This window comes from Panthera uncia (assembly GCF_023721935.1).
Source record: "Panthera uncia isolate 11264 chromosome B2 unlocalized genomic scaffold, Puncia_PCG_1.0 HiC_scaffold_24, whole genome shotgun sequence".
Classification (NCBI taxonomy): domain Eukaryota; kingdom Metazoa; phylum Chordata; class Mammalia; order Carnivora; family Felidae; genus Panthera; species Panthera uncia.
In genome coordinates this window covers 8691176-8710517 of record NW_026057580.1, presented here as the reverse complement: position 1 = coordinate 8710517, position 19342 = coordinate 8691176, and the positions used below count along the sequence as shown (strand labels likewise).

Below are 19342 nucleotides of genomic sequence, written 5' to 3'. Positions count from 1 at the left end.
GACTCCTGTCTTCAGGTCACTCAGCATGTTGGGTATGAGCTTCCTGATGGTAGAGATGACACCCAGCACCTAATGGCTTCTCTGTAAGGTTTTGTTGAACCCATGGAGACCTCGGTTGTACATGTGCCACCAACTGACCAGCTGTGTGTGTGTGTGACCGGAGGGGGTAGGGTGATGGTGGTGTTTAATTTCACTCCTTGAACCACACACTGGACTGTGGTAAGAACAGAATTAGGTATTGGATATAAAATATACAACAATTTACAACGTGTTCCGCACACTGGAAAACTAGTTTTTCTAACGTGGTCGTGGCTGGGGTGTCACCTGCTTTTAGATGAGGAGCGATGTGGTGGGAATGGGCAGGGAACTCTGCAGGAGTCTAAGCACAGCCTTGAAAATGGCAGGGCTTGGCAGGACTCTGACAGGGACAGGGATTCTGGTGTGCAAACGCCTGGAGGTGGGACGATGAGATCAGCGGGCTGGCGGAGGGTGGGAGTCAACCCTTCCCGGGACCTCAGGCGGAGACGGAGACGGAGACGGAGACGCGCTCGGGAGAGGTCAGGGGTGGGGTGAAGCGACGCCGCCGCCACCTCCCTCTGGAGAGCTGGGCTCTCCTTACAGCGCCAGGTGCGCACGCGAAGCCGCGCACCTGTGATCGGTGTCCGGCTCCTTTAATCAACGCAGATTCCCCCCATGAGGAGAGTGCGGGGGTACGGCCCCCGGACGTGGGTGCCACCGGCTGGTGAGGGGTCCGGGGCCGCCGCGGGGGCAGCCGGGCAGCGCAAGGGAGGAAAGCGCGGACGCAGCGCACGTCACCCTCCCGCCCCCGCGCGCGCCTGCAGTCGGAGGCAGGCCCGGGCGAGGCGGCGCGGCCAGGTGACGGCCGCACGTGGGGCGGCGAGTTTCGCCGGGCGGTGGGGAAGGGGCGGGGCCTGGCGGCGGGGGCGGGGCGCCGGGAGCGCACTGCAGACGCCGGGTAGGCGGGTTCCGGGGGAAGGGCTGGAGGGGCGCTCGCGACCACCGTCTGGCCGGCGCCCCCGCCCGATCTGCCCCCTGAGGCGCCCCTTCCATCAGAACTTACCTGTCGTGGGTCTCGGCCCTCGGGCCTCCTTCTGGCCTCAGGTCTACCTGCAGCCCATCTGATAAGGACTTTCCTGCTTAATCTGTTAATGGTTTCTCGAGGCACCCCTCCCGCCCCTCCCGACTGATAGCCTGTTCAGGGGTTGCCTCAGTCTTAATGAGTACACGCAGAGGAATGGAAGGAGGCTTTCGCGGGGGCGCTTGGGGACATTGGAGACGCTAAACATTCTGCTGACAGCTGCTTTGCTTACAGGCTAGGCGGGGAGCTCCCCTGTGCATCAGATGGGAAATAAAATGCTGAGTAGGGCAAGGTGCCATCCCTTAGTTGTTCCTGGGGAGGGGTCGGAATGTAGCCCAGCGTTCCCAGGCGATGTTGATTTTGCTGCTCCGGACCCACACTTTGAGGACGGAGGGGGTGGAATGTGAGAGCCAGGAGGAACCTCTGAAAGTCCCATCTACTGACCTTGTTTTCTTGATACCTCCCGGGAACACCCCTGCCTCTTTAATCCTCCCACATGGCTTGCCTCTCTGCTCTGGTCCCTCCTACAGACCGTTCCTGCCCTCTCTCAGCTGCAGGTGGAGGATGTTTTCCTTCCCAACCTTGTTGAAGTTCTCCTCCTGGAGGCCATGCTCCCCTCCTGATCAATCCCTCCCTTTCCCTATGTGTTTTTAGCCTGCACTCCCGCACTCCATGGGGCACTGGGGAGGGGCTGAGTTGGAGATATCAGGGCTTCAGAAGCTGTGCCAGAGTGGGTGGGGACAGAAGGACATCCGCGTAATGACAGGGCAGATTTGTGCCAGGGGGATTAGGAAAAGCACGCCAGGCATCCGAATTTACATGTGTTTTTCCTGCACGTGTGGCCCAGACAAGGAGTCCCCAGGGGAGTCATGGTGGGGTCAGGGTGAGGGTGGACTTTCCTCAGACAGAATCTCTGAGGAGGGGACCACCCCAATGCCTTGAGCGCTGGACAAGATCGGGGCTGTTGGGGGCTACCCCAGCCTCTCCTCAGCCACACTGACTTCTACGATGCCCTATGGCTGTCCGGCACCCCCTGGTAGTGCCAGGCCCCCAGTCCTGGCCAGTGCTTCCTCCCCTCCCCCATCAAAACATATCCATCCTGTGTCCCCTTCCTTCAGGGCTTTGCTAAGAGGCAACCAGCTAATCTGATTCACTAATGTCTTACAGGAAATTCTATGAATTATTCAAGGCTCTGTACAGTTCCTGCCTCTTCTTTCACACCTCTGATTGGCCAAGCTCTGACCTGTTCCTTCCCTGAATTTGGACAAAATCCACAGTTGGTACCACCAGTTGGCACTCATACATATTCTTTATATCATTAACTCCTCTGAGTATGTGATTTGTCTTCCCAATGAGAGTTTAAACTCCCTGAGGCAGGGACCTTATCTTTTGCTTCTTGTATACTTTCCCTTACAGCTAGTGAAACGAATTAATTCGCTCACTATATAGTCCATGTGTGCCTGCCCTGTGCCCGGCAGTGGTCTAGATTCTGGGGATACAGCAGGAAGCAAAACAGACACATCCCTGTCTTCATGGATCTTCCATTCCAAGTGAGGGGGGGGTTGTGACCAAAATAAATAAGTAAAATATAGAGCAGGCCAGGTGGTGAGAAGTACTATGGGAACAGTGAGGCAGGGAGGTGCATAACGGGTGTGAGAAACAGCAATTTCCAGTTTTAAAAAGAATAGGGAGGGAGGGAGGAAGGGTGTTCAGGGGAATGGGTCATTTGAGCCGCCATCTGAAGGAGGTGAGGGAGGGAGCCAGGAGGGTGTCATCTGGGGGCAGACAAAAGAGCCAGTGCCAAATCTCCTGGAAAGTTTGAGGAGCCTGGAGGAGGGCCGTGGGCTGGAGCAGAGTGGGCAAGGGGCAGGGGGAGGAGATGAGGTCAGAGAGGTGAGGGCTGGGTCATGTGGGTTTAGGCCCGTGTGAATTCTAGGCTTTTACTCCGAGATGGGTAGTTCCGGAGGATTCTGAGCAGAGGACTGCCCTGATTTGACTCACCTTCTCAAGTAAAGGTGTGTGTGCTGTGTGGGGAACAGGAATTAGGGGGTTAAGGGGGGACATCAGGAGATCAGTGAGGACGCAGTTCCACATCCAGATGACTGCGGGTGGTGGTTTGGGTCAGGTGGTGGTGGCAGTGATGAGAAGAGGTCATAGTCTGCACGTATCTTAAAGATAGAGCCCACAAGGTTTCCTCACAGATTGGGTGTGAGCGTGGGTGGAAGAGGAGCCAGAGATTGGTCCAAGGTTTTTGGCCCAACCAATCAGAAGGACGGAGTTGCCATCAACTGAGATGGGGAGGACTTTAAGAGGAGCACGTTCAGGTGGCAGACCAGGAGCTCAGTTTTGAACATGCTGAGTGTGAGGTGCTATGGGCATCCAAGTGGAGGTGTTGGGTGGGCAGTTAGAGCCGCGATCTGGAGTTTGGGGGCGAGGTGGATATGGGAGTCATTGGTGAGTGTCTAAGTGGTCTTTGGAGCCCACGAATGTGGCCGAGATGCCCAAGGGTGTGCGTGCAGATGGAAGAGGAAAGAGGGCCAAGCCCTGAGCCGGTCTGGGAGCTAGGGAGAGGGAAGAAGACCAAGGGGTCCTCACAGAGCAAGCTGCCTTCTCCCCTCCCCATCATGGTGAGGTCCTGCACAGCATCCACTCTGACACTGAGCGGCCTGGCTTCAAAGCTCGGCCCTTCTGCTTGCTGGCTGCTATGTTCCTGGCCAGATTGTTTACCTCTCTGTGCTCTGGCTTCTCGGCCCACCAAATGGAAATAATAATAAAGCAGATTTAGAAAATTAAATAACATATGAAAACATTAGAAACAAAATCCTGCTTGCTTTTATTATTCTTATGGATCACACTGTGCAAAGTGCTGGTGATGCCAAAGGAAAAACTGGGGTCCTGTCCTCAAGGAACCCATAGTGTAGACACGGCAACCAGTTGCAGTAGGAAGACGCATGGCAGCAGGAGAGACCGGGACCAGGTGCTGTGAGAACACGGGGGAAGGAGGCCCAGGGGGAGGGAGGGCGCTGGCCAAGGAAGGTTTCACAGAGTAGAGAGAGGGGCCGAGGGTGGAAGAATAAATGAGGTCTGCTAGGCCTGGGTCTTGGTGGGGAGCCAGGGAGGGCTGGGCATGAAGGGCATTGCAGGCTTCCAGGACCACCTATGTAGAGATGAGAGCTCCAGGGACCTTGGGATCAACTGGGGGTTTAGCATGGTTGGAGCAGAAGTTGTGAGGCCAGATAGGGAGTGGGTGGAGTCAGTCCACAAAAGGCCTTGTTAGCCAACCTAAGGAGGGGAGGAGAAGGAGGTTTTGGAATCAACTCTGTGACTTCAGGCAAATTATTTTGCATTCAAACTCAGTTTCCTCCTCTGTAAAATGGAGTTAATGAATAGCCCCTTGTGGGGAAGTTGGTGAGAATTCAGAGGTAACAGTTGTGAAATGCTGAGATAAGATCTGGCTTCTGAAATGATGGATCATCATCATCACTTTATCCTAGAGGCTAGGATGGCATTGAATAATTTTAAATGTAGGAACAGGTGGGTGGATGGATGGATGGATGGATGTATAAGTGGGTAGTTGGATGGATGGGTAGATGGATAGATGAGTGGGTGGGTAGATGGATGGATGGATGGATGGATGGGTGGATGGATGGATGAGTGGGTAGTTGGATGGATGAGAGGGTGGGTGGATGGATGGATGGACGGATGGATGGATGGATGGATGAGTGGGTAGTTGGATGGATGGGTAGATGGATAGATGAGTGGGTGGGTAGATGGATGGATGGATAGATGGATGGGTGGATGAGTGGGTAGTTGGATGGATGGGTAGATGGATAGATGAGTGGGTGGGTAGATGGATGGATGGATGGATGGATGGATAGATGGATGGATGGATGAGTGGGTAGTTGGATGGATGGGTAGATGGATAGATGAGTGGGTGGGTAGATGGATGGATGAGTAAGTGGGTGGATGGATGTCCTCCAGAGATTCCGGATTAATCACAGCTGTGGCTTAAGAGATTTTAGGCCCCAGGATAGGCCAAAAGGGAGGGTATGGAATGGGGCCTGACTGACGTTGAGAAGGTGCAAGGTTCATTGTCCTGTCTTTGAGACCAAAGGATGGTCCTCCTAGTTTGGTGTCTCATAAGCTTTTCCCATTTGTCCATCTGTCTCTAGTCTCTCTCTGTCTCTGTTTGTATCCTGCTTATTTTTCTGACTCTATCTTTTCTGCTCTGCTCTCTCTGTCTCTCCCTTCCTCCCTCTCTGAGTTTCTCTGACTTTGTGTCTCTGTTGGTCCTTTTCCCTTGCCTTCCTACACTGCCCAGTGTCCCTTAGGTCTGGGCAGCAGTGTCTCACTCAGGGCTTTCATAGGATTTATATCTGCAGTGTGCAACAGCCCAGACTGGAGACAGACCCCCTACAAGACAGCTCTAGCCCCGTGAAGTGAGGGGTGGGGGGTGGGAGGGTCGGGGAGCTGGATGTGTCTCTGTGCTTCTTCTGGGGTCCCCCATCCCCACCCCAAAAGACCTTGCCTTTTAACAGCGGTGCCAGGAAAGGGAAAGACTTGATGGTGGGGGGGGGGGGCGGTTGACAGCGATGGAGAGGTTTTTTTGGAGGTCTCCCCAGTGCCCTGGAATCCCCTGCCCTGAGGGAGGCACGCCTGGGGAGATGGTCTCTTCTGTCCCGCTGATGGAGCTGCCTTGTCCCTCAGGTTGGTGGATGACCGCTGTGTGGTGGAGCCCGCGGCAGGGGACCTGGACAACCCCCCTAAGAAGTTCCGAGGTAAGACCTCCGCTCTCGCCGCCAGCCTCCCTCCCAGGCTGCTGAGTCTTGGCCCTGGGACAGAACTCACTCAACTCCATCCAGCCCCAACGGGCCGGGTTAGTCCAGGAGCTGCCCTGCAGCCCTCCTACTACTCTCTGCGGAACCCCCATCAGGCTGTGGTGCTGCTACCTCGGCGCAGACAGCCTCTGCCTTCATTTCCGGGGGGCCACACCCCGCTTCTCAGGGGCACACCCACATCTGGCTGGGAGCCGTTCTCCCCCGAACTCCCCACCGGCCACAAGGCCTTCTTTGTTTGCATGACTGGGCATTTTCTGAGGGAGCAGGGGAGGGGAAGAGAATTTCCCCCGGCTTTAGGAGGCCCAGGGTGAGAGCCCTTCCGGGTGCCGCACGCAGTCTCCTTATCCGCGTGGTGAGGGGATTGGAGTCAGTGATCTCTGGGTCCCCGCTCCTGACCCTGGCGGTGTTCCCAGGCCCGGGCCTTGTGGAGGACTCCCGCCCGAGGGGAGCTTGTGGAGCCCAGACCTCGCTCTGCTGAGTGACCTTGGCAAGGGCCTTTGCTCTCGGGACCTCTGTGTCCTCCGTGGTCAGTGGGCTCCTCAGGCCCGCCCCACAGGCCCAAGGGCGCTGAGAGAATGAAATGACACCCTGCTGTCACCGTGCCCAGCCAGGGTAAAGTGTTATTGTTGTGATTACCTGTGAGGCTGAGACCGACAATCAGACAGATCCTGGGTGTGGTGGGCAGGGTGGGAGCAGGTAGGAACACGCCGGGCTGCTGCCGCCTGGTCTGCCCACGTGGCTGCTCCTCTGGGGAGAGATTAGCTGGGATTGTGCTTGAGGGGGATGCTGGGAGGCGAGCGGGGTTTAAGATAATCCTGCGGCATCCTTGACCGTCTGTCTGCCCAGGCCTTGCCCATCCATTGAAAGGTGGAGGAGATAGAGGGGGGCCCTCCCAGCTGGAAGAAGGGCCCCACACCTGTTGTTCTGCTTCTGCTTGTACTGGGGGCCTCTGAGTGGGGGCTGAGTCTGGGGGTCTTAGGCCAGGACGTGCCCTGGTATGTGGGAACTGCCTCTGGCACTGGACATTCCTCACCACCGTAGACTCTGCCCGCTGCCTCTCTCACCTCATCCCCCACCCCTTTCCCCCCTCTCATTCCCTCCAGCCACACCGCCCCCCTGCTGTTCCTCATTTTTATCCGCCACCCCCCCCCCCCCCCCCCCGCCCCGTACCTTTGTACTTGCTGTTCCTCTGCCTGGAAGGTTCTTACTCCGCATATTCACCTGGCTTGTGCTTCAGGTCTCATATCCTTGGTGGGGCATTCGTTGACCACCCAGTATCAAATTGCACCCCTCATCTCCCTTCCCTGCTTTCCTTTTCTCTACAGCGTGAATCTGACATGCCCCATGCATTCTAGTTATGTGTTTATCGTCTGTGGAGCTAGAATGTCAGCTCCGCCAGGGCAGGGATCTCTGGTTGTTTTGTTCTCTGTTCTGGCTGCAGCGTCTGCCACATAGTGCGTGCCTGGTACACATCTGAGGAATAAATGCAGGCATCAGCCCCTCCTCAGGCTTCCTTCCGCTCCTGCTGCCTCTCTCAGGCCTGGCTGCTCCCGTTGCTGTGACCCGTCCAAAGTCCTTAGGTTGAACCCAACCTCGAAAGCATTGAGCCTGGGCTTTGGGGGTTTCAGGGTGCTGGTGCGGGCCCCCTGCTTGGAGGCCCAGCTCTGACCATGCCTGCCCCTGGGTCCTGAAGGTTGAGAGTGGGTAGTGATGGAGCCTGGGCCTTTCCTGGAGCCAGAAGTAGGAGAGCTTTGGAGCGGCTCATGGAGGGGCAGATTTCTACTCTAGCTGGGGGATTTAGGTAAATTCTTGGGAGGAAGTTAGTAAGGGTGAGGGTCCCCAGGGTGGGCTATGCCAGGGCAGGGAGGGCACTGAAACAAAAAGGGAAGGTGTGCGCAGTCAGCTTTGTGGTGTGACAGGTGGTGGCAGGCAGGTGGGTGTGGCCGAGGAAGATTTGCTCTGGAGTTCCAGTGGACAGAGTCTGGGGCCAATTTTTGGCAACAAAAAAACTCCCTACTTTCTTTTCCTCTACTACTACTCCCTCCTTTCTTTTCCTCTCCGTTTTCCCAAAGCCTGTGAGTGGGGCCCTCCCCAAGATCTGGGGGTTGCCCTGTGGTCCCTGTGGCCTCACTGCGCCCAGCCAGCTCAGAGAGGGGGAAGGGGGGACTCAGCCTCCAGCTTCTTCCGTGCCCTCTCTGCCCCAGGTCCTGGCCCGGGGTATCTTTTTTTTTTTTTTTAATTTTTTTTTTTCAACGTTTTTTATTTATTTTTGGGACAGAGAGAGACAGAGCATGAACGGGGGAGGGGCAGAGAGAGAGGGAGACACAGAATCGGAAACAGGCTCCAGGCTCCGAGCCATCAGCCCAGAGCCTGACGCGGGGCTCGAACTCACGGACCGCGAGATCGTGACCTGGCTGAAGTCGGACGCTTAACCGACTGCGCCACCCAGGCGCCCCCTGGCCCGGGGTATCTTGATGAGGCAGGCAGAGGCCCCTCTGAACTCCCTGTGGCCCCATTTGAACCTGAGAAGAGCCGACCTTTGGGACAGAACCAGGTCTCTGTGCACCCCATAGCTGGCAGGTAGTTGGGAGTGTGAGAACTTGGACAAGAGACATGGCCTCCCACTACTTCAGTTTTGAGACTAACGCCCAGAGAAGAGGAAAGCATAGCTTGGCCTCAAACCTGGGAGTCCTAGTTCTCATGGTTCCACATCCCTCCTGTAAACACCCTGTAAGGCACTGGAAGGAGGTCCCCAGCAAGGGTGTGGGGGCCATGGCAGGCATGTTAGAAGTTGGCTAGATGTCATCAGAGATGGCCGTTTCCTGAGGCCCCACAAGTGCAGTCACAGCATCCTGGGTGGGCCCAACCGTTGCTGGGAACTCTGGTTTCTCCCTCTCTCCCCCAAAAGCTTGGTTATCCTCACATGCTGACCCTGGAGGCCCCCAGGCCGGGCTGGCAAAGCCCAGTGAAGCTCCCGACCAGCCTCCACCAGTCCCTGATAGGCTTCTTGTTTGTGGTTTCAGCTCTAGCCATCTTCTGAGGCCATTCCAAGCCCTAACACGTTCTGGGAATTCTTTCCAGACTCTGCAGGGCCCTGGGAGGCCCCGGTTGCTGGTGCCCCAATGTGTAGGGCACCCCATGCCAGCCCACCCTCCCTGACCTTTGCTTTGCCGTAGGGGTCTTGGGGTTATGGCTGCTCTGAGTCTCACACTGCTGACTGGGCCTGGGGTCTGAGCAATTCTCTCCTGTGAGCCCTTTTTCTATCTCCATTTCCACTTGGGGGCACGGGGAGACCCGGTACAGGGCTTGGGGAGCTCTTGTCTCCCAGTCTACCTTAGGGAAGCTCAGAGCCCACATACGTAGCTATGGCAACCCCAGGAATGTATGTAGTGGCCACTTACCCACTTACCCACCCAGACTGGGGGGAGCCCATGCTGGGGAGAGGCTGATGAAGTGACCTCCCCGTGCTTATATGGCTGGGGGCCCCCCACCTCCCCCAAGGCTATGCCTCTGCTCTCCCTGTCCCACCTTCCAAGCCCAGTTTATTGTTATTTTTGTTATTATTAAGACATATTTCAACTCTACACAAAAGTCAAGAGAGCTCTGTCAGATCCTTCTTGCCACGTTTATTTCAGACTTTGTCATTTTTAAAGCATCTTATGCCTGTAGCTGAAGCCCTTTGGGTTTTTCCCCTGATCCCTTTCTCCTCCCTCTCTCTCCAGAGGCAAACACTCATCAGAAATTGGTGTGTACCATTCAGGAGCCTGTTTTTATACTTTTGCTATTAATATGTAGGGCTGTATTCATGAACGATACAGGGTACGATTTCCCATCTTTATAACCCCGCGTATTAAAATCTTTCCGCACATTTTTAATTCAGCATGGTTTTTGAGGTTTCTCCATGTTGACACATTTGGCTTTAGTTCATCTGGTTAATTGCTATGTAATATTCCATCGGGTGAATTAACTGCAATCCACTTATCGGTTCTCCTGTTGATGGACATTTAGCTCATTTCCGGCTTTTGGCAGCTGCCGGCCATGCTGCGGCGGGCACTGCCATACCCGTCTCCTGGGGCTCATGTGCAGCAGTGTCTTGGGTGTGTCCCGAGGTGGGGGACACCTGGTGCAAGGGAGCTCTTCTGAGCCTTCCTGCAGGGCTGTGCATGCTCACACCCCTCCCCCCAGACTATGGGTGCGTCCCCCCCCTGCTTCCACCCCCCCTCTCGCTGCACTTGGTTCTGTCCCACTAAATTTCTTCCAGCCTGCTGGGTGTGAAATGGCATCTCACTGCGGTTTTAATTTGCGTTCCTCTGACTACCAATGAGATGGAGCATCTTTTCATATGTTTATTGGCCGCTTAAAATTTTGTTCTTATTCCCTCCCCCCCCCATTTTATAAAAGTAATGCGAATACAGGCTCCAGGTTCAAGATGAGAGCAACATTGCCCCCCCACCTCACCCTCACTCACCTTCTGCCCCCTTTTCTGGGGGCAACGGTATAGAAAAACAGACTAGGAAATTTATTCATATATGAAAACATCAAAACATTGTACAAATAGGCATAGAGAGTCTGCTCCCATCCGCCTTCTCCCCCTGCTTCGCTCCTCTACTGTGGTCCCTTCAGGGGACCACTTTCCTGAGCTCCTTATGCGTCCTCCAGGGTTCCTTTGTCAAATACAAACATATACACTCTTCGGATTTCCCCCCTTTTCTTACATAAAGGTAGCATTCTGTATACACTATTCTGTTTTTTTGTTTTTACTTTATAAATCTTACTATGGATCCTACTGGGGACCTTTTCATATTAGTATGTAGAAACCTTGAAATGTCTCTGTTTTTTTCTTCCACTTAGAAACTCATTTTTGGGTGCCTGGGTGACTCGGTTGAGTGTCTGAATTTTGATTTCGGCTCAGATCGTTCCTGATCCCAGGGCTGTGAGATCGAGCCCTGTGTCGGGCTCCGAGCTAGGCGTAGAGCCTGCTGAAGATTCTTTCTCATGCTCTCTCTGCCCCTCCCCCACTTGTGCTTGCGAGTGCGCGCGCGCGCGTGCACACGTGCCCCCACACACACTCTCAAAAGAAACAAACAAAACAAAAACCAACTCATTTTTGTTCTGTATCCTCCACAACTGTGTGAAAATAGTGTTTCTACTACTTACATATTTAAAAAAAAAATCTTTTTTAACGTTTATTTATTTTTGAGACAGAGAGACAGAGCATGAACGGGGGAGGGTCAGAGAGAGGGAGACACAGAATCTGAAACCAGCTCCAGGCTCTGAGCTGTCAGCACAGAGCCCGACGCGGGGCTCGAACTCACGGACTGCGAGATCATGACCTGAGTCGAAGTCGGCCGCTTAACCGACTGAGCCACCCAGGCGCCCCTACTTACATAGTTTTAAACGTTAAAAAAAGTATTTATTTTTACATCGTGGTAAAGATCCATAGCATAAAGTTCCCCATCTTTAGCCATTTTTAAGTGTACAGTTAAGTGTCATTAAGCACATTCTCACTGTTATACAGCCATCACCACCTTCCGGCCTCAGAACTCTTTTCTTCCCAGAACACTGGAAGTCTAACCTGTTAAATAATCACCACCACCAGCCGTTCTCCACCGCCACTGCCCCCCCCCCCCCCCCACCCCGCCACAGTGCTGCTTTCCAACTCTGTAAATTTGACTGTTCAAAGTACCCACATGAGCGGAATTACCCAGTATTTGTCCTTTTGTGACTGGCTTCTTTCACTTAGCATAATGGCCTCACGGTTTACGCACGTGTGGCGTGTAGCGTGTGTCCGAAGTTCTGACCTCTGTCTCTTACACCTGCAGAGCATTCCATTATGCGGCTCTGTTGGGAAGTATTTAACCAGTCCCCTCCGATGGACACTTGGGCTATCCCTAATCTCCAGCTTTCCCGCCAGTGCTGCAGCCAAGACCCCTGTCTCTTGTCATTTTGTGCAAACGCAGGTGTGCTCTTTGAAGGCTGGACCAGTGGCGAGGCTGCTGAGTCAGGGGCAGGGGCATCTGGGCTGCGAGTCTGCCAGCTGCCCCCCACTGGGTTGTACCATGTTATGCCTCCTCAGCCACTTCGGAAGGCAGTCCCTTTGAACTCTTCGATGTTTCCCCTGTTGCTCCCAGGTCTTTCAATGTTTTGCTTATTCTAGGAGAATTTAGCTCCCCTGGGCCACTCGTCCACTTCCTCTGCCCTATCCTCCTGAGGGTAGCCTGTTGCGATTCTCCACTGTCACCTTCATAAACCTGATGATCATGGGTCCGCCTTCATTTCTCGGCCACCAGCAACCCCAGCGCTGCCCCCCGCCCCCTCCCTCCTCTGCCAGGCTCACTTTCAGTTTTACATCAAGGCTGAACGACCTTGCCTTCTCTTCTGTACACACCCATGGAGTCTTCCGTGTTTTGTTCGACAGGTTGAGTCTAAACGTTGACAAGAATTAAAAGCAGATGTTTACGTGATTTACACAAGGCTTAGATGTTATCGTGACTGTAGAACTTTATTCCCTGTGCTGTGTTCGCATCTCGAGTCGTCTGCACTGGTGCTTTTCAACCTGGTGGGAACAGGAGGACTATTTGGGGTTGGGGTGCCTTTACAAATGCATATCCCCAGGCCTCGCCCCAACATGCTGAATCTACAGGGGACCTGGGAGTTTGTATTTAAAAAATTTTGTTTTAATGTTTACTATTTTGAGAGAGAGAGAGAGAGTATGGGCAGGGGAGGGGCAGAGAGAGGGAGAGAGAGAATCCCAAGCAGGCTCCACACTGTCAGCGCAGAGTCTGACGCAGGGCTTGAACTCACAGACCGCGAGATCATGACCTGAGCCCAAACCTGGAGTCAGATGCCTAACTGACTGAGCCACCCAGGCACCCCAAAGGAGTTTGTATTTTTTAAAGCTCCCCCAGTGGCAGTGGCTTTTGGAGTGTTACATACCTTAGTTTCAGGGAAGGTCACTTGACTTTGTTTACTAGGTGAACATCCTCTTGTCTGCAGCCTCACAGGCAGTGGTGCCCCCTCTGCTGCGAGCATGTGTCCCCCAGCACACGCAGCCCTTACTGTTGGAAACCTGCCCGGACCCAGACTTATCTCTTGGCCTTTGAGGCTGCAGCTCCCATGTGAGCCCGGTCTCCCCGCTCCCATCCCACTCTTCCTCCTCACTGCCCTTCTGCCCTGTGGTTTGGTGAGAAGAAGGGTTCTGGCCTCTTCTGGGGTTCTGACAGGGCTGCCTCTGGGCAAGAAAGCACAACATTGTAAAAGCATGGAGGTGCGCAGAGAGGTGAGCCACAAATATTTTAGAGGACTCAAGTCATTTATTCATTCAACAAGCATCTTCTGACGTGTATTACAGGCAAGGCTCTAAGGGACCATCTGTGTGAGAGAAAAAGGCACATTTGACAAGTTCTAGGTAGTCAGTTTCCAAGACAGAGATGAAAGAGTTGGGAGCAGGGAGGGATCAGTGCTGGCTTCCTCCCACTCCTGGGATGCTCCGGGGCAGTGTGCTTCATTCAGCCATGGGCTCTGACCCATTAGTGGGCTGTGAAGTCCCTTCAATGGGACTCAACCATCCTTTAAAGAATTGGATAGAATGCGTGGTAGTAAGAGTTGTTAATGTCTCATTAATTCTTCCTTCAGCCCTGCCTAAGCTCCTGTTCTCCTGTTAAATACTTAAGTGAGTTTTAAGTGTGGTTGTTGAAGCTTTTTTATTTCTAGAGATTCTGTCTGGTTCTTTCTCAGCCTGTGATGTTACTTTGTACAGTTTCCCCTTCTAAGGATCCCTTAGGCTTTTGTGGATTTAGGCAGGGTAGGTGTATCTGTTCTACGGATGCCTGCGTTTGAAGTCTCTTCAACGTCTGTTTCTACTGTCTGTTTTGTGGGTTGGTTCTCTCTCATGACATCTAGTTCCCAAGAGTTCCTGGTTGTTTTTCACTGTACACTGGATATTGCATTTGAAAAATTTGGTACGGAGTGCCTCGGTGGCTCAGTCGGTTGAGCATCCAACTTCGGCTCAGGTTTGAGCCCCATGTCGGGCTCTGTGCTGGCAGCTCAGAGCCTGGAGCTTGCTTTGGATTCTGTGTGTCCCTCTCTCTCTCTGCCCCTCCCCCATATGTGCGCTCTGTTTCTCTCTCTCTTGAAAATAAATAAACGCTTAAAAAAATTGAAAGATTTGGTATGAGTCGTTGTGGACCAGGAGGAAGTTACCTTCCTCCAGAGAGGGTGTGCATATCCTGTTACTGGACTCCTGGGGCTCCACCCATCCAAGACCGCCTAAAGCCAGGCACGAATTTCGGGTTTCTTGCACCATCCAGGGGATTCCAACAGGGCTCTCATTGCTGGAAGGAGCTCTTTTCACCTGGGGTGTAGCCCTTTGGGGTCTTAGCTTCCTGAGTGGAGGGTCGCCTGTTAGACTCCCATCTTCCATGGGCCCGGGCTTGGATTTCTGTCCCTGTCACCTGATGGAGTCATCCAAATAAAAGCCTGTGTTTTCTGGAATCAACAAATATCCTCAGGGCGAAAGTAGCTTGGGTGTTTCTGTATCTCTCGAACTTCCCTTTGATCTTCTGTTCGAACTTCCCTTTGATCGGGCCCAATAATTCTTCACTGTTTTGTCAGTTCTTTAAGAAGTCTTAAAATAATATCCATTTGAAAAACCTGGTTGCTTTAGTTGTTTTCTGGTTGGGTTGGTCCAAAAAACATGATAACAACGGTTCTCAGCCCTGCCCTGTCACAGCCTGCCCCTATTACCAGGGACAGAAGTCCCCATGTGGTTTCACAAAGTGGTGATCCGAGAATGTATTTCGTAGGCGAGTCAGTTCAGAAAGGCTTGAGCCCCTCTGCTGTAGGGCGACCTGGGGCAGCATCTGTCTTTCCTTCTGTTCTCTGTTCTGGATTGGGAGTGGGAGGGGGTGGTGGGGAGACCAGGGAGCTCATGACCGCCAAGACCCGTGGGCTCCAGGCTCACTCAGACTCCGGGCCCTGGCCGGCCCCCTCCTGTCTCAGTTTGCCCGACCCCAAGTGTGACTGGCTGCTGTCACTTCACCGCCTCCTCCGGCACTCTCTTTTCATTCCCTCCACTTGAGCGCCCCATCCCTTTCCTCCCTTCTAGGCTATAGATTCAGGCCCCACCTCATCCACGTGAGGGACTCATTTCTAGATTCCTGTGTTCATCTGGCAGATATTCTCTGAGACCTGACCTGGTGCTGGAGACACGGGGAAGGACACGTGGCCCTGCCAGCCTGCAGATGAGCCTGTCAGATCCAGAACCCCCTTTAATATTATTAAGTGGAATTCAAAAATAATACAATCTATGCATGTCTATATTTATGTAACATAAAATGGGGGGTCCAGGGCCCGGATCTGACTGAGCTTGGAGCTGGGGGGAGGGAGCGAGGCCAGCCTAATGCCCTAAGTGTGATAAAAAAGAGACATAAAAGGAAAACAATTTATAATATAGTAATACATGTTTTAGAAGTCGATGTTGGGCATAACTAGAAGACCCAAGGAAGCAGTCAGAGCTTGCCTGTGAATCATGAAGACGGCAGCCACAAACGCAGGCATCTGGCACGGCCATGAGCGTGATGCATTCTCTGAAACAGCAAAAAACTCCTGGTCAAGTTTGAGCAACACAAAGAACAACACAAATTCCCTCAGTTTCGAAACGAGTCGCATTCCTGAAAAATTCAGTGTTTGCTAAAAACTGTGCAACAAGTACTTTGTGTTTCTGTGGGCCACTCTGGGCTGAGTGCTGTCCTCAGCTGTCCACCTGCACACGTGTGGCAGGACACTCTCGGCAGGAGTCATGCCGGACAGTCTTTATGGTGCAGGTGTCCAGCGTCCCTGTCCTGCCCACTAAATGCCAGCTGTTACCTCTATCAGGACAACCACCCTCCCATTTTCCAAAACAATTCCTGGTATGCTCCACTTCTCTGACTTCTCTTGGGCACCAGTGGCCTCTAACAAGGCAGTGCGATCGATGTGGTAACCGGGGTACCTGGGGAGCCCTGGGAGCTCCAACCCAGCCTGACGAAGCAGGAGGACTTCTGGGAGGCGGTGACACATGAGCTTCTTCTGGAGGGCTAAGCAGATCCTTGTAAAGACATACTCTCTCCGACAAACTGAGCGCTTATTTCTAGAAGTGATGCCCCCTCATGCTGGTGGTGCCAAGGTGGGCTAGGCAGAGCAGGCCTTGGCGGCTCCATCTACGAAGAGAATTGCCATTTTTTCCTTCCCTCTGTCTTTGACTCACTCGGTCTCTCTTCCTGATGGCACCAGGGGGCCTCTGCCTGCTCGTGGGCTAGATAGAAAATCCAGTTTTGCTTTTAGTTGCTGGGGGCTGGATGACCAGCTTTGACCAGAGCAGGCACCTAGCCTTCCTTTGGAGGGTAGATGAGAGGGCTTGAGGGGCTCTCGAGCACAGCCATCCCTGTCCTGGGCTCCAAGTGGCTGGAGAGGCCCAGTACTGCAGCGTGAGAGGGGTCTTAAAGACAATAAGCCCAGCGCCTTGTCCAGGGTGTGGTTCCCTCCTGTGACGGGGCACCCACTGCCTCACAGGACAGCCTGTGCTGTTGTCAGGTGGGTCCGTCCGCCTGGGCCAGCATGTCACCATGACCCAGAATCCCCGATCCCCTCCCACCACACTTTAGAATAGGATTTTTCAACTCATGCTTCCTTTGGATAAATAGAAAAATCTGACGCCCTCTCTGGAGTGGGGGCTTATGAAAATCATAAGTGTTTCGTCTGCTTTCCAAAAGAAAAAGAGTAAAAATGAACCTGTTTCTGGAATTTTGATTGGGCAGGTCTTAGGTCAAGTTCCCTGGGAGCAGAGCCTATGACAGGAAGAATTATTGAAGAGGGGTCTCAGGGGAGACCTCACTGACTCAGGGCAAGGGAAGAGCCAAGCAAGGATGTGGTTTCAGGCCAAATAGAAGCGTCAGCCGGATCGTACAGGGAGCTGGGGAGTGACCAGCACTGCGGACAGTCATCTCCAGAGGCCAGACTATCCTGTGCCTGTGCCAGCTGCTCCTGGGGGTGGGGAGGGAGAGGGATGCAACTTCCCAGGCATCTGTGGGCAAGATGGCAGTGGGCCAGAGGAGGATGCAGGTATGAACTGTCAGCCACCAGTGTCCACAAAAGCTGGCACAGACAGGGCATGGGGTGCGGGCCTGAGAGCCTCTGATAAATCTCCCGTGGGGAAGAGGGCCTGCGTCTGCCTCCCAGCTGGGATCCTGCTTTCACACCTGCCCCAACTTCTTCTGGGTCCTTCTTACCACTACCTCTCCATCCCAGTGGGGCAGGAGGGTGGGGAGAGTGGAGGTGGAATTTGGGGGGTGGGGCTGTAGGCTGAGCCCTCCATGAACTGATCTCCCTCCCTTGGCCTGCCCCACCACAGACTGCCTCTTCAAGGTGTGTCCCATGAACCGCTACTCGGCCCAGAAGCAGTACTGGAAGGCCAAACAGACGAAGCAGGACAAGGAGAAGATCGCTGACGTGGTGCTGCTCCAAAAGTTACAGGTGTGTATGCGCACAGGCATGTACCTGTGTATGTGCCTCAGGAATCCGGGTGCACACACGGGGGCCGCTGCCCATCAGAGCCAAGAGGGGCCCTGTGGCTGAGTGGGAAACCCCAGGATGCAAGAGATTGGTATGTGTGGGTGTGAATGAGGTAAGAGAGAGGAAGTAGAGTGCCTTCCCAGTGATCCACTTGTCTATATGACCCTTTGTGTCAGTTAGAAGAAGGTGCTCCTTCCTCCAGGCTGGCATAGCCCTGATGCCCTGGGCACATGGCTCAGTGAGTGAAAGGTGGACTGGATTTCAGCTTCCACCCAGCCCTTAAGCTGGATGCCATAGTGCAGTGAACAACCTGTACAACTGTACCTGGAGTTACCAGTAGCCCCTGGCGACAGTGGCTCCAGGGAACCTGATTTGAAAACCAGTCTTAACCTCCTTCCTCATTTTATAGAGCTGGGTCCTGGGACCATTAGAGGGGGCTGGGCAGTCGTGCTTTCATCCTGTGAGTTTGTAGTAGGGCCTGAACGGCCCTCAGGTCTCTGACTCACCTTGGGTTTGTTGGACACAGGGACAGTGCACAGTGCAGAGGCCTGGTGGTTGCTCATGGACCTCTTGGGGGCAGTGGCTCAGTTGACATCCTAGCAGTCCCCTCCGGACAGACCTCAGGGCCCAGTCCCCATGAAAAAGAGAGTATGAGGCTTTGGCTGTGGTCAGCAGCTTGGCACTCTGTTTCTGAGACCCTCCCTCAGGTCTGGTGTCCCAGCCCCTGTCCCGTAGACCTTGCTTCCCTGTGTCCCCTTCCTTGAGGAGGTGGGTGTAAAATGGGGGAAGAGTGGGCTTCACCCCATAGCTATGAACTGGGCTGGAAAGAGGGGGCTGAGGGTGGGCTGCCTGAGGTCTGTTACGGATAACCCATCTTTCTTCCTGGGCTGGGGGCTGTCACAGGCTTCCTTGCTGCTGCGACACACGCAGAGGCTGAACCAGGGATCTGGCCTGGGTGTCGGGCATTTACATGTACACAGACACACACACACACACGTGTAGTCACACTGTGGGTTTATGGGAAATCATGTGGTACACGGCCAGTTTCCCTAACAGCCACCCTTGCCCCAGCCTCCGTTGTGAGGCCTGGCTGAAGGGACTGAGGAGGAGAACCGGGTAGAAGGGCCAGTGCTTTCAGGGAGTGCCAGTCTGATGGAGGAGACAGAGCCCTGTCTAGGACCCTGTCTAGCCCTGTCTAGGACCCCCCAATCTGATGGAGGAGACAGTGCCTATCCTTAAGCAGCCTCCAGTCTAATGTGACAGAAGTGCCTAAAAACGTGTCCTTAATGGGAAGCCAGCCAAAGCCTCAAGGCCCTTGGCGTTGGATCTGTCAGAGTTGGATGTGGGCCACCAGTGAAGACAGTGGCTAGGAGCACACACAGTTTTGGGAGGGAGGATCATAGAGGAGTGGGGTGGAGGGGGATGGGTAGGAGGCGGAGGAAGTAGCGCCAGGCGCGTCTGTCAGGTTTTTGGGCTGGGGGAGGGGTCCCGTGATGGGGGCATCAGGAATCGGCTGAGTTGGGGGTAGTGAGGCACAGCTTAGGTTGTCTGCTGGCAGTGTCAGACGGCACAGGGAGTTCAAGGGCCTGCTGGCATGCCTCCTCCAGATGGGGGGAGGGGGCAGGGGATCGGGGTTCGGGTCCCTTGGCTGCAGGCTGTCTGACCTCAGGCTGCCCCTCTGCATTCTGAGTCTCAGTCCCTCATCACCTGCGGAGGGAATGGGCTAGATGGCCTCTGGGTGGGGGGGGGGGGGGGGGGGGGGGCCGGGGCGCAGGGGGGGGGGTGGGTGGGCCGGACCCGGGGGGGGGGGGGGGGGGGGGGGCGGTTGCAAGCCGGCCAGGCCTCCGCCGCGTGG

General features: G+C 54.3%; 1 protein-coding gene across 1 annotated transcript in view; it reads left to right on the top strand.

The window, feature by feature from the left end:
• The window catches only part of ITPR3 (inositol 1,4,5-trisphosphate receptor type 3), a 67345-nt gene that overhangs the window by 10084 nt on the left and 37919 nt on the right, over window positions 1–19342 (top strand). Inside the window, exons 2-3 of the mRNA XM_049653438.1 lie at window positions 5807–5877; window positions 17327–17448. Coding sequence (XP_049509395.1) covers window positions 5807–5877; window positions 17327–17448 — 193 coding nt within the window. The remainder of the gene's footprint in view (window positions 1–5806; window positions 5878–17326; window positions 17449–19342) is intronic.